This window comes from Tetrao urogallus (assembly GCF_951394365.1).
Source record: "Tetrao urogallus genome assembly, chromosome: Z".
Taxonomy (NCBI): domain Eukaryota; kingdom Metazoa; phylum Chordata; class Aves; order Galliformes; family Phasianidae; genus Tetrao; species Tetrao urogallus.
In genome coordinates this window covers 9,455,206-9,470,667 of record NC_136816.1, presented here as the reverse complement: position 1 = coordinate 9,470,667, position 15,462 = coordinate 9,455,206, and the positions used below count along the sequence as shown (strand labels likewise).

Genomic DNA, 15,462 nt, shown 5'->3' with positions numbered 1-15,462 from the left:
AAGCGTATAGACCACAGTGTTTGAAAGCAAACAAGAAAAAAACTCTGACTTTGTGGAGAAGGAAAAATATCGGAAGAAAAACAAAACAAAACAAAAAAATCCTACTCCAGTTGTTGTGATGTTGGCTGTGATAATACTTTGTTTTTCTCCCACTGGCAGGTGTCCTGGTGGTAAACGTTACGTGGAGGAACAAGACTTACGTGGGAACGCTGCTGGACTGCACAAAGCATGACTGGGCCCCTCCCAGGTAGGCAATTGTTCTAATTGTGTTTTTTCTCTGCTGGATGTGTTTTCACTCCCACTTTCCGTTGAGAGACTGTATAGAGATAATAAAAAGCAAATGGTTATAATTGAGAACATGCAGCCATGAAATGAGTAATTCTCTCTTCTCCACTGAAAACTGAGGGCCTGCAGGTGGGATGTTTTATTTGCTTTTGTTTTGTGTTTTTGAGAGGGAGTAGGGGATGCATGGGACTCAAGCAAAGGGAGATAAATATATATATATTTCCATAGGTTTGGAAGAATTTTCTCTCCATTGTAATTAGGTAGTCTCATTTTTTGCCATTATTGTCTTTTTTTTTAATCTCGTTCTTTTTGAGACTCCAACACTATTATTTGGAAAGACATCTGTCCTTTAATGACACATGAAAGTCATGAAAGTTCTGTTATGGGAACCAGTGTTATTTTGACATATCTCTTCAGTTCACAGCTCCTTCTGATGACATCTGCTCTTGTTTACATTTAGGTTTTGTGAATCTCCAACGAGTGACCTGGAAATGCGAGGAGGAAGGGGTAGGGGAAAGCGGGCAAGGTCTGCTGCAACTGTGGCTATACCTGGAAATGATACAAGTTTCACTGAGTCTAGGGGACTTCAGAGTAAGAATCGAGGTGGTGCTAATGGAAAGGGAAGGAGGGGTAGCCTTAACTCAAGTGGACGCAGGACACCCCCAAATTGCTCTGTGGACGAAGTCAAAGCCAGCCCCTCATCAACAAACAAGAGAAAAACTAAGCCTCCTATGGAGCTAGACTTAAACTCCAGTTCAGAGGACAGTAAGTGTGGAAAACGTGTTCGTACTAACTCCAGGAGCACTCCAACCACCCCACAGGGGAAACCAGAGGCTACTTTTTTGGACCAAGGCTGCTCTTCTCCAGTGCTGATTGACTGTCCTCACCCCAACTGCAACAAAAAGTACAAGCACATTAATGGACTACGATACCATCAGGCTCATGCACATTTAGACCCAGAAAACAAACTGGAGTTTGAGCCTGACAGTGAGGACAAAATTTCAGACTGTGAGGAACCATTGAGTAATGCGGCACTTGAATGCAGTGAAGCAAGCACAAATTTGCCAGGCTTTGATCCACTAAAAGCACCAACATCTCCTTCCTCTGTTACTACCCCAGGGACCCCCAAGGGAAAAAGGGAACCGACCAGCAATGGCACCAGTTCAGTTACCAGTTCCAAAACTGGCAAGAATTCAGGCAAAAAGAAGGGTCTGAACAGTGAACTGAACAGCCTTCCAGTAATTTCTAACATGTCAGCCACACTGGATAATTGCTCTGTAACAGATGGCAATTTGCAAACTGAAATGCCAAAACTGGAGGCCGAAGGATTAATAGACAAGAAGAGTTTGAGTGATAAAGGCAAGAAAGCTAATAACTGCAAAGTGGATAAAAACATTTCCAAACTGAAAACAGCCCGGCCCATTGCCCCAACGCCAGCACCGGCTCCTCCCCAGTTAATAGCTATACCTTCTACAGCCTTTACAACTAGCACTACAGGGACAATACCAGGACTGCCCTCTCTAACAACTACTGTTGTTCAGGCTACACCAAAGAGCCCTCCGTTAAAACCTATTCAACCAAAGCCCACAATTATGGGAGAGCCAAGCACTGTAAACCCAGCTCTCACATCACTCAAAGACAAAAAGAAAAGGGAGAAGCGTAAGCTAAAGGACAAAGAAAGCAAAGAGAGTGGAAGCCCTAAAATGGATTCTAAGCTAGGAAAGCTAGAGGATTCAAAAGGGTCTGGGAAAGATTTATCTGGACATTTTTTAAAGGACCATCTCAATAAGAATGAAGTGTTAGCTAATGGACTTTCTGAGTCCCAAGAGAGCAGGATGGCAAGTATTAAGGCTGAAGCTGATAAGGTTTACACATTCACAGACAATGCGCCCAGCCCTTCTATAGGGAGTGCCTCCAGGATGGAATGCAGCACTTTGGTGAATGGACAATCTTCAATGGCACCACTGCATGTGTTAACACAAAATGGTGCGGATAGCGCTGCTGCTAAAACCAACAGCCCTGCTTACTCTGATATTTCTGATGCAGCTGATGATGGTGGCTCTGAGAGCCGGTCAGAGGGTGTGAGGTCAAAGGCCAGCTCTCCTTCGGATATCATTTCTAATAAGGACAGTGTTGTAAAAGTACATTCTTCAACCGCATCACAGTCAGCACAAGCGAAAGAGTCCCATTCTCCCTATTACCATGGCTACGATCCTTATTATTCTCCAAGTTACATGCAGTCTGGACAGGTCAGTGCCCCAGCAGCTGGAAACTGCAGTACCCCACAGGGACTGAAGATCAAAAAAGAGGCAGATGAAGAGGCTGAAAAGAAGGAGAAGGGGGAACCGTCAGAAGCCAAGAAGAATGAAAGTGGTTCCTCTAATTTGCAGCCACAACATCAGTCAGTAATAACACAAAGACACCCTGCACTTGCTCAGTCACTTTATTATGGACAGTATGCCTATGGGCTCTATATGGACCAAAAGTCCTTAATGGCCTCTAACCCTGCTTACAGACAGCAGTATGAAAAATATTATGAGGACCAGCGACTAGCAGAGCAGAAGTTGGTACAGACTGGGAGGGACTGTGAAAGGAAGAATGAACCTCCGTTGAAGGAAATTGGAAAGGATGACAAGCAGAAAAATATTCCGTCTGCAACTATTTCAAAGGCTCCTTCAACTCCGGAGTTGAGCAAAAATAACACTAAAATAGGGTCTTTGGTCCCTAGCAAAGGTGAGGAGACAAGCAAATCACAGATCCTTTCCAATCACCAGCAGCAGCTTCAGTCTGACAGTTTCAAAGCCAAACAAATGGAAAACCATCAGCTCATAAAGGAGGCTGTGGAGATGAAATCTGTCATGGACTCCATGAAGCAAACGGGCATAGATCCAACTACAAGATTTAAACAGGTGAGATCACAGGAAATGGAACAAGAATGTCTTGGTTTGTCCTTAAAATGTGTGGGATTTTATCCCTGATTTTGCCATGTTCTTCTACCTTTGCAGTCAAGCGAGCTCCACCATCCTTTTTTCATGCTGGATAGTACTGTGGTCTGTGAATAGACCAATAGACCTTTCAGTTGAGCTGCTTGAAAAGAGAAAAAAAGATCTAGCAAGGTGGTGACAGGATCCAGACTTAAGACTTGAACAGACTATTTTAAATTACATGCATGAATAAAAATAATTAGATTACTCTTTTAGATGTAAAAGCTAAGCAGTTTGCTTAGTTCAGAAATGAGACATTTCAAGCAACATAAGCAGCTTCCATTGTGAGAGGACTTGAAGTAGATTTGAAACATGGTTTGAAGTGTTTCCTTTTTTTTTTTTTCTTTTTTTTTTTTTGTAAAATGACAGTTGGCATTTACAAAAGATGGGTGAGCTGGTTCTTTGAAGAGTTGGCTTGAAGCTGAGCTAGTTATCTTAACCCAAGGTGACCTTTTTGAAACAGTTTAGTTCCCCTGCTCTCCTAAACCAACCTCAAACCCCTACGGACCCACACAATGGATGAAATCCTTTCTCCATTGAAGTCAGTGATAGTTTTGCTGTTGACTTCAGTGGAACCAGAATTTCATCCAGTGGCTCATGCTGACCTTCCTAGATGTCAAATTTCCTTCATTCCAGGCAATGTTACTGACTCTGTATTCTGAACTGAAGCCTCAGCGCTTAACACTTTCATGTTCTGGGGTATGATACAACCCAAACTTCACCCTAGCAGTCTGTCTTTCAAGATGCAGTGGGGTCAGGTGAATGGGAGTTCGAGAGCTCTAAGGGAACTGGGATGGCACAGGCCTGAGAAGAAGAAGATTTCTGCTGATTCAAATGAATTTTTGAACCAGACAGTCCAAGCGTCTAATTCTGTGCTTATGTTTTCATTGCATGTGTATCTGTTAGAGCAGTGTTTGCACTTAGCTGTTCCATATTTTGCATTAAAAAAAAAAAAAAAAAGTCTTGCTATTATTGTTCAGTACTGATGATTTAATGTAGTCTGGTAAATAAGTCACCTTTTTAATTCTACAAAGTGTCTATGAACTGTTTTATGTAATATATTAAGCAAAAAATGAATTTGTGATACCCTGTATGTGTACCCTAAGCCTTGTGTTGACACTGTGAATGTTTATCCATGTGTAATTTTACAAACTTAAAACAAGACTGCCAACCCAGAGAAGCCTGCTGAAGTGTCTGACCTGGACTGATTTATGAATGTTTGCAATATCTGATAGCATAATCATCTTTTCAGCTAGATTTGTTTTTCGCATTCATTGTTCCAGGTAATCTAAATGCTCTGACGTATCGTTAGGCAGCTTTAATTTCGTGGTTCGCAGATATTTTTTGCTCTCTACTGGGAAGATATCTCTGTGGGCTTTAATTAAAATGTTTTATGAATAGCATGGTCTCAGAACTTTGGTACAATGCATACGTATTTCATGATTAAAATAGTTAAAGGCATGAAGAAGGATATAAAATGAAGCAGTTGAATTAAATTTTGATAATAGCCTCTTAGTCTTTCATGGGAATATTGGTTTGTCTCTGAGCTCAAGGCACTCTGTAGCAAGCAAATCTCTATGTAATATGGGTATGTTATTAAACTAGTTGTTAAAAGTGCATTAAGTGAAATGTGAGGAATATCAATATTGATTTTTTTTCAACATACAAGTTTAGAACAAAATTTTCTTCTCCTCCATATTAGGATCCAGATACACGAACATGGCATCATTATGTCTATCAGCCTAAATACCTTGATCAGCAAAAATCAGAAGAACTTGATCGGGATAAAAAGTTAAAGGAAGACAGCCCTAGAAAAACACCTAACAAGGAAAGTTCCCTGCCTAACCTTCCTGTCTCATTAGCAAGCATTAAAGAGGAGCCTAAAGAGGTCAAGCGTTCTGATTCTCAATCAGTGGATGAGAGCAAGATAAAAAATGATGATCGAAAGACTCCTGTAAATTGGAAGGACTCTCGAGGTGCTAGAGTAGCAGTTTCCTCACCAATGAGTCAGCATCAGTCATATATCCAGTACTTGCATGCTTATCCTTATCCACAGATGTATGATCCCAACCATCCAGCCTATCGAGCAGTCTCTCCTGTCCTAATGCACAGCTATCCTGGTATGTATTCTGAAATTTGCCTTGTGCACTCGTTAAGATTTGCACATTCAAAGTGTAGTGAAGCTTGAATTTTATTATTTGTGATAGTAACTAAAGTAAATCAGAAGCTTTGTGGGTGACGTTTGTATTGTTAGTGCTTCCACTTGGGAAAGTTCTATAGATCAAACAGATTTGACACAAAATGTTCCTTTTTTGAACTGTCACAGTTTCCAGCCAGAGTTTCCTCAATCCTTGACTGTCTGCTGTTGCTGTTAGACTGATGGATAGGTTATAGCCTATAAAAATATTCTAAGCACTTACCGTCAAAACCATTATAGTTACTACTTCTTTCACTTAAAGAGGACCCATAAATGTATAAAATGGCTATCAGCTCAACCTTCTTTATAATCTCTATTCCATAATCAGCCATCAGGATAAAGTAGATATTAAAAAAAAAAAAAAAAAAAAAGAAGAGCAAAGCTTCTGTCTGATAGCCACTTGATCTGATCTTGATGTTACCCTCTCCCCTGGCATTCTCTTCTGCTACATCAATGCAACCAAAATGTGAAAACAGCAACCTGATATTGTATTTCTCGTTTACCTGCAGGGGCATATCTCTCTCCAGGATTTCATTACCCAGTTTATGGGAAGGTGTCAGGGAGAGAAGAGGCGGAGAAAGTCAGTACCAGCCCAAGCATCAATACAAAATCAACCACTGAGTCCAAAGCACTGGATTTGCTCCAGCAGCATGCCAGCCAGTATCGCAGCAAGTCTCCTGTTGTAAGGCTTCCTCTGTTGTTATTTAGGAGTGGTGCATTTGGAGATGTCTAAAGAACACCATTTTAAGAAGCATACGATCTGGCATCAAGCATTGAATTCATAATGCTTCTTTATATTACTGCTTAAAATCAGTTTCAAGTCATGATGTTTCTGTGACGTAAATTAGAAGTGACACGTGTAACAGGGTTCTTGTTCTCAGAGTCTGCCTAACTTAAATGAATGGACTTATATGGAGCCTAGATTCAGAGATACCTCCTGGTGCACAGTTTATTGCAGTTGGTAGGAAGCTTCTGTTTGGAAACAGAAAACGAAATGGGAAGTTGAGCTGTGGGATTTGGTAAGATACCCTGCTTGTATTTGCCGTGAAGCCGTATCTTCCAAACAGCAGATTATTAGTCCTCATCTATGAAGATTTCCAATGTTGGCACAAACACTAAGACTTTCAGACAAGTTGGTGCTGGTTTTAATTGCGAGCAAGTCACTGGCTTTCATTCTGTTTTCAAAAGGTCTTTCTAGCTATTCAGACAGATTTGATCCTAGAGTGTTTAAAGAGGGCTGAGAAGTCTCTACATCAGTTTTTCATGAGCTTAAGTAGGTTGTTCATGCATTGGCAAGCCAGCCAAGCTTATGGGTACGTGAAATGGAAATCAGCATGGGGACTTCATCCTGCAGTTTGTTGTGCCAGAATCTCCGCTCACTGAATTCTTCTGTTGGGCAGATACACCAGCTTTATGTTAGAATCGAGTTCAATAATCCATTAAATTATTAGCTTCACCATTTGAATGCAGAAGGTCCTTGGCATTTAATGTTGGCAAGTGTTTTCTTTTTTGTAATTGTTGTTGAGATTTCCATCTTTAAAAAAATAATAATAATAATTAATTAATCTCACATCAGTTTTCTACCACCTTTTATTGCTAGCCCGTGGAAAAATCGGCAGCTGAGCGTGAACGGGAAGCAGAAAGGGAACGAGATCGTCATTCACCTTTTAGCCAGCGACATCTCCACACACACCATCACACACATGTTGGAATGGGTTACCCGCTTATACCTGGACAATATGATCCATTTCAAGGTGAGCAGAAGGTTTTGACTGATGAGATTAATTTGCCTTGTCAAGTTGTTGCTTTGACATTGCAAGTCATGCCTACATGAGGCATTTTGAATAGAGATCCCCTTGGTAAATCAAAAATGCATTACATTTAAGAAGAAAGTTTGGAAACTCACAACTAGGACTGAAAGTAAATGAATAGTCTCATGCCTGAAGAGATACCAGGTTTTGTTACCAAGACTGCTACTTAGAATATTATTAAAGATGTACCAGTTAGGCTGTGTCACTTGTGTGCATGTCTTGATTACTGTTGCAAGCTGACGTTAACTGGATGAAAGACACTGAAAAACAAACAACCTCCTTTTTATATAATTAGGATTGTGTAGGCAACGGAAGAAGTATAGCAAAGACAAAAGCTTTTTATAATGAGGATATTTTATGTACAAGGCATTGTAGTCACAAGGGTTTGAGCTTGTTATAATTCCAGTGTCTGAAAGAGAACTCTTTGTATTTTGTCAGATGCAGCGCATAAAGTTGCAATCAGGGAAAAGCAGCACAGTGACACATGACTCATTCTCTCTAGGTTTTATCCCAGTCTCTGACCGTTTTTCAGTGAGTCTGGATTCTAGTTGAATTAAAAGGAGGTTTCCTCCCATGCAGCAGAGTACGTGCTATCACAGTTGCTGGCTAAAACAGCATTAATTCATTATGTTCACTTGGTGTCTCAGCAGCTATTTTTCCTTTGTAAAAGTCTTGACATGTCTCAGTTTGATTCAGTGATGCCATATGCCTACGGGATGCATCATGCTTGTTCAGTAGGAAAACTATAAAATGGGAAGTCATTATGAGAGCATTGTATTCTGAGCAGCTGGCATGTCGTGTCTGTAATTGACGGTGACTTTTGGTACTTGTTGTTTCCTGGTACCTGTTACTTCTACTGAGCTTACTGTTTAGGAATTCATACAAACCATTTAGCAGCATGCAGTGCAGTACTTGAAAAGGAATACAATCAGTAGAAATGTTGTATTTTGTTGTGAAATATCTCTTAAGGACATTTCAGTATACTTAGAAGAAGGCACATAGATCATACTAGCCAGGCTTCCTTAATGCTGTTGCCTGAAACATTTGCCATTGGTGTAATATTGACACCACGCCGTTTCCTAATGGTGCTTTCTGTTTGTTTGCCTTAGCGATACTTCCTACTTTTTCTCACAAAGACCCATTAAAACCAGAAGTACATCAACATTCCTTCATTTCTTCTTTCCCTCAGGATTGACCTCTGCTGCCCTTGTTGCCACTCAGCAGGTGGCTGCGCAGGCATCTGCATCTGGTATGTTTCCTGCACAAAGAAGGTAAATAGCCAGTAAATCTTAAGTTATATATCTTAACACAGAGAAGAGAAAGCAAACAACAGATTTTATAACCTGATGGTTTGAACTTCCTTGTGTGAGGAGGAAATATGGCTGGAGCTCTGGGATAATCATAGTTTTATTCTCACTGAGGTCACATTTTGTCCTGTTTTGCCTTTTAATTATAAGGTAGTTGATGAACAGGGAAAAAGTAGTCTGCCTTCTGAGATTTTCCATAAATTACAAGTATTGGTATTGTTAAGATAAAGTAAGTGATTCTGAAATTATAAGTTAAAATCCACTTTTATGTATGTATTTATTTGTTTATTAAAAGGTATTAAAACTTCATGTTCAGTTACATCTGTGTCCTATGAGGAAAACTTTAAGAGTCTATCTTATCTGGTTTGGCTGATTTTACTATCAGAGAGTTTTGCCTCTAGGTTTTACTAGGTTTTCAGTAAAGTTTACTCTCCAAGTGTCATCCTTATTTTTCAAGAAGGAAGAGACTTTTCTGTACAATAATGATCCCATTTCAGCTGCAAAGCACAAAGCACCACAAACAGGGCTCTCTCGTTGCTGCCCTGTTAAGTCTTAAAGTTTAATTTATTAGTATTAGTACTATAAAGTTCTGTGGTTATGGTTGTCTTTCTGAAAGCTGACTCTGAACACAAATGGGCGTGTAAAGCTCTCAGCTGAAATTGTTTGAATAAGAAAGGTTGCTAGGTCAGAAAGGTCTGGTGCACACTAGGGTTTCAATGTTAGTGCTTTTTACCTGCTAATATGTTCTTGGCAGGGGAAGGAAGAGGACGTGGCTTGGATGTCTTTCCTGCTTGGGTTTGAGAGTGCTGTGCAGATTTCATTTCACAGTTTATCCGAGGTGCAGAAAATGTTAGGAAAAAAGAACAGCACATACTAAAACATTCTTCTTTCTCTTTTCAGAGAATGATGAGTTTGGAGATGTACATTGTCATGTGACTGGATCACATGAGGAAGCGCTTTATTACAGACATCAGTTCCATGGTGTTAATTTGAGATGCCTTAATGGCAGGCAAAAACCAGTCATTTCATTTTTGTAAATTGCAGATTTTATCACAGAGTAACAAATGTTGCTGTAATTAGACTTCTGTTTTTCTATATATATATGCGTATATATATATACATATATATATAAAAATTTATATATATTCTTTACTTTTTTTGTATCAATAACCAGGCTCACACACAGGGTCTGCTGCTAAGTTGCAAACCACCTAGTAAAAGGAGAAATGTATTTGTCATGTTTAGAAAGTGTTAACCACAAAAGGTTGTTTGTTTCTTTTCTCTTCTTCTGTTTCCTTTTTTTTTTTTTTTTCCTTTCAAATTGTAAATAAATAATGTTATGTATCAGTGTGCCTGAACCTTGCGTACCCTTCTGATATTTCCCACAAGCTCTCAGAGAGGCTAACTGTGATGACACTTTGGTACAATGTAGATGTCTATTTGGTGGCTTCTATTAAGATGCATCAGTGTAAAATGTTACTGTATTCGCTGTTTCATTGTAATTGTGTATTGTGAAAAATATACCTTTGGAAGGCATGGGGATCTTAGTACCACAAAAACTGTGTTGTACATAATGTAAAATTTTTAAATGGAAAATAATGAGCATCTGTGAATAATGAAATGTCTTTTTTGATAATCTTGAATGGCAGATAACCAATAGCCTGCATAACAGAAGACATCTGTGATTGTTCTATTACTTGAATAGTCCTGCAGTCTTTTTTTTAATGTTTACAATTATCCAGTTTTAGAAGAGAGACTTTAATGCCATTGCCTGGTTACTTGTTTTATGCTGTAATCTAGTTTATTTTATGTAAAATGTATATTGAATGCTTTCATTTTTATACCTGCCTTAAATAATTTGGCAATCAGAATAAAGAAAAAAAGTTGTTTTTGTACTTTCTTGGTGTCTATGGGCCACTTCAAAAATGTGTGTTGTAGGCGTAGGTAGCAGAGCCTGAAGTTGCCACACAACTCCTAGTCTGTGTCTCAGAAGCATTCCCTGGGACTCAGTTACCAGTGTGCCCAGCAGCGATTCTCTGCCTTCCTTGCTGGGCCTGCAGTGCTGTCTTCTCCCAGGGGCAATGTGGGACCCAAGCAGCAGATCGCTTTCTGTTGACCCCAGAAGGCTTGGAAGAGGCCCATGGTAGACTCAGGTGGCATTGGTACTTGAAAAGGCACTACAGGTTTGCCTTTTTTAGCACAGCTGAGTTACTATAAAATACAGGTGATTTTTGTGTGATATCTGTATTGCCCTCAAAAATAAGCAGGTGCACAAAAATGGAGAACATATAGCTTAAAAGAAAAAGGCCATTGCTGTGCTTAACCATTGGTACCTGTATTACCACAAAATAAATGTATTTTGTGGCCATATCGCCTATGTTGTTATATTGCACTAAACACAGTACACAGGATTACGAAGACACTAATTGTAACTTGAAAAAAAAAGTCAGATTTACTGGTCAGGTTTTTGAGGCTTTAAATTCTATCCTTTCCTACATATCCCAGTTGTATCAATTGTTGAAACTATTTTTTAAAGTTTAATATTGTTTTGGTTTTTTTTTGGCAGGGTGAATTAATGGAAGTTAGAGCTGTTTATGAAGTCCATTCCATTTCTCCCGCCTTGTGAATACTTAATACAGATGGATGAATTAAAGGTCCTCAGCAGACAAGCACACTTGGAGTTTTTATATTGCTATGATGAATCTGCCATTCATATTGCTATAATTGTTTTATTTTTGTAGGCGTAAAATCAGTTCACTTAGTGGCTAGTAGTAAGGCTTGTTGATTTTTAATATACATTATTTGTCTGTGGCTAACTTACATCTTGTTCTGAACACGTTCATAAGGCTCACAGTGCTGACATACCACAAACTAGTTTCGTCAGAAATAGGCAGAAAAGGGTGCTTTTTTTGGAGATGGGGATATTGTGAATACAGAACTCCTGAAAAATAAGTGCCTTATGACTTCTATATTAAAAGCCTAGGTGGCTTTTTACTGAGATATGCCATTGATTTCTTTTCTGTCTAGACTGCTAATGCTTCTGCAGCAAAACAGATCTTACAAATTCACACCATCTGTGATTTTGATTTGGTGTGGCTTAATATTGTGTTGTAGGTAACTGGAATGAATTACTCTGATTGACACAGGGTAAGCAGCAGTTTTAAAATAATATTTAATGTTATAGCTTTATTATGTCCTTGAAATCTGTAAGAGAGGCTTATGGTCATTGCCATTTATTGTCTTCCTCCACTAAGGTTAATTTTTTCCCTCTATCTTCATAACTTTCCTTTTGATTTAATGCTTTCCACTTCCTTAAAAGCTATGTAACTGGTTCAGTACTCCTCAAAGCCAAAAGCTGTTCAGCTACGTGTCCAAGCTTGACATGCAACTGCTGTAATCATCTAATCCCTGTGTACCCAAATGATGAGCAGAATTAAACAGTAGTATGAGGAAGGCAGTTTACAAACCTGGGAACTAAGGGCTGCAGAAGCTGATAGCTGGCAAAGGGCATCTGAAGCAGTGTGGTACAGATCTACTTGTACCTTGGGCAGGGCTTGCACTCCTTGTGACTTGCAACTAACAGCCCTACTGCTCTGCTCTTACAGCACCTACTATCAATGAACCTACTCTGTCTTTCATCAAAATGTTGCCAGACATCTCTTAGAGGTGAACTAGGGCTTTGTTATTACACTTACTTCTCTGAGTTTCTAATCTGTCCATGCCATGCAGCTAGAGGAATGAAACGTCTCGTCAGTGGGAGCCCACCACACCAACCCACAAAGCCCAGCCAGGGAGCTATTGCCTGTGATGCTTGCACTGGGAAAAAACAGATGTGAATCGAGAGGCGGTAGGTTGTTTTGTTTTGTTGTTGCTTTTGATCAGTCTTGCAATTCTGGAGGCTGAAATAGGATGGAGATCTAAATGACAATTGGATGGCTGTCCTAGCTAAACTATTGAAAATGGGGCTCAAGAGAAACATTTTTCCAGTTTTGTATGTGGCCTTGGGGAACACTTAAGAACTTACAGAACTAATTCTGTGTTGTTTCCTGCATCCCTTGCTTCTGAAGGGTGTGTTGCGTGGATGTAATCACTGGGTCATAAGTCTCCAACAAATGCTGGCAGTGCATGTGCCTTCAGTAGGTGTGAGATGAGAGAACACATGAATCCGTACTAGAATGTACCATGTACTGCTGATAGTACAAAAACTGGCATAAAAAAGAGCTTCAGAAGTGCATTTCTGCAGTTCTGCAGCCTGGCTGTTATCAGGGAGGGTGAAAGAATCATGCAAGAAATCTAGTGCTGGCATCACAATCTTGCCACTGATCGATCACAGCTAACAAATGTACTGTCCTCATCATTCTGCCTCAGAATATCTCACTAAATAATGGTTTGCCATATAAGAGCTCTCTTGCTCTTTCACGCCTCTCTCCTACTCTTCTCTCTGCTTGACCACTTAACAAGCTCTCAAGCTTTCGTCCATTCAATACCATCAAAACTCAGTCTTCCTGTATGTATAGCTAAAAACCCACGTAGATTTATGATCTCAACCCTTGATTACTTCTCTGCCTCTTTCCTTTTATCAACCTCCCTTTCTGAGCTGTGTTTTTAAATATATCTTATGCTGTGTTAATGCATCCTATTTCTCTTCAGCCTGAAGTGTTGTGGATAGTCTTGTTTCACCGTCATATAGAACAGGTCTTATTTATAGCTCCTTCTGAATAATAGCAATGGATGATTTTAATATAACATAGATGATAGTGTAAGTTCTCCTGAGTAGCTAGAGCAGACCATTATTAACGAGGACATTTTTAGACCATTATTAACTAACAAAAGACATAACAGTTTTAAAAGGAATTTTGAAACCATCTAATAACGCAGGAACTAAAAAAAAATATGAAGCCCATAGAAGCAATTTGATGGTGTAATCAGAGAGAAATGGAGGTATACAGTCATTGCTTAATGAACCAGCTTTGCTTTTTTTTTTTTTTTTTTGCAGAAGGAAAACTGTTTTCTTCATTTGTTTCAGTTTTAATCTTTTACGTAGCTTTCTATATCAACGCTCCGTAAAATCACCATGAATTATGATTTTCTTTGATGGTTTTACTTACATCAGCATTTCCTAACTTCACATAGTTTTAGCCTTTTCTTTAAGGTTTTTTGTTTTGTTTTGTTTTTGAGCAAGTCCTACTTGTTACTTTTACTGAGAAATGCATGAGTATATCATTCAAGAGAAGTCACATTTGACTCGCAGAAGCAGCATAAGCTATCTGCTTCAGTTTAAATGGAAAAACCCCAGGTCATTTTTGTTATGTTCTTCACCGCTTTCTTTAGAGCATGAGATTTAGAAAGTCTGTTTTTCACGGAAACTGGAAAACAAAAGAAGTCTAATAACCTGTATGGGTTTTTCAGCTCAGTTTCAGGACACATTTACTGATCCAGAGACCATTTTCTGCCTTACCAGAGTGCACAGAAAGTCCTTTCTAACCTATCCAGTGTCTTTTAGCAGTTGAGTCTGTTATTCTGAGGGAGGGGAAAGCTTTTCAAAGACACTATTTTTCACCTTCTTAACCATTTTAAGGTAGTTTGATGGTTGTAGGAAACCATTAAAATCCTTAGAGCGACTCTTAGGAATTGCAACCAGCTAAATAGTGTTCTCAACTCTTAAACTTCTTATCTAGGCTGATAAATGAGCAAACTCAAGGATTTTGCACAGGTAATTATTACTTGCCACTGACAATATTTATCATGTAGAAAAGTTGTTATCCACTGTAATGTCGTAAAGAAGTGCTCTGGGAACTTTGAAAGCAGATGTTATTATAGACAGATGAACTGCTATAGATTAAGGTGATAACTAGTTCTGTTTCAGTAGCTACATAGTGTTTTCAGCAGCTTTGTGAAATATTTTGAGGTGATATAATGGTGTGTGTTAGTTATGTGATTTCCATCGTTTGAATTTGCTGATGTAGAACTGTGCTTGTTTGTAGTTTTCAGCATAATGCTTCAGGGTTGCTTTGTGAAACTGAGTAGTATAGTAGCGCCCGATGAAAAAAGAACTGAGGAAGCAACAATTCTCTGAAAGCCTGTTTAAACCCTGAACACAAATTTCTAGGTATGCATGTTGACAGATAGAGTAAATGGTTGCAGTCCTTGGCTGAAGAGGATGGATGGGACCAGGACAGTCCCAAGGAGCCCCTGCCCCAACCTGAATGTAGTGAACCAAGGACCTGCAGTTTGCTGCTGCAAGACTTGTTTCGGAACTATTTCTAATAGAAGAGTATGCAGGAGATGTGCTTCAGTCGAACCCTTGTTAATATTTTCTTAATTAGCCCAGTGAAAGTCAAAACAGTGGAAATAAATAAATAAGGATAAATAGCCCCAGAGTTTTCTGATCAGAGAACCTCCTAGGTAGTACTTGCTGCAGTTTGCATTTATAAAACTTTTGTCCACGTGACACTAGAAATAACTTGAGGGAGGAAGGGAAGATTTTCCTCTCCCCCATGCCTCATGAATGACTGAAAGGGACAGGATTTGCACTTAGTTTTAAAAAGAACTGGCCTTTAGTATGCGTGCTGAGATTGAGTAATTTTCTTGAACAGAACCGGTTTCTACTTGATAAGTCTTCATTCTGCTGTGCTGGCCTTCAGACATCTGCCTACCTTATTCCTTTGAGTATCTGTGTTTCCTGGGTGACAGCAGAAGGAAGCAGATCAAGGACTAGATGGACTGTAGGGATGGCCTGACAGTTCTGCTTTTCCATTGCTTCTGCATGCCAGAGCAAGGCTTTTGTAATTCCTTTTCTCCTCACCTTTCCCTACCTCTGTCTCCAGGTCAGTTTTAAGTGTTTGCAGTGATAAGCCCCATCAAGCTGCTGATCTTTT

General features: G+C 39.4%; 1 protein-coding gene across 2 annotated transcripts in view; it reads left to right on the top strand.

Annotated features, from left to right (window-relative positions):
* Positions 1-8,552, top strand: part of ZNF608 (zinc finger protein 608) — a gene marked incomplete at both ends in the record, with an annotated part of 87,398 nt that extends 78,846 nt beyond the window's left edge. For both annotated transcript variants that reach the window (XM_079548924.1, XM_079548923.1), the window contains 6 exons: positions 160-247; positions 746-3,194; positions 4,972-5,389; positions 5,976-6,148; positions 7,067-7,220; positions 8,467-8,552. In XM_079548924.1, coding sequence (XP_079405050.1) covers positions 160-247; positions 746-3,194; positions 4,972-5,389; positions 5,976-6,148; positions 7,067-7,220; positions 8,467-8,552 — 3,368 coding nt within the window. The remainder of the gene's footprint in view (positions 1-159; positions 248-745; positions 3,195-4,971; positions 5,390-5,975; positions 6,149-7,066; positions 7,221-8,466) is intronic.
* Between the last annotated feature and the right edge of the window lie 6,910 nt (positions 8,553-15,462).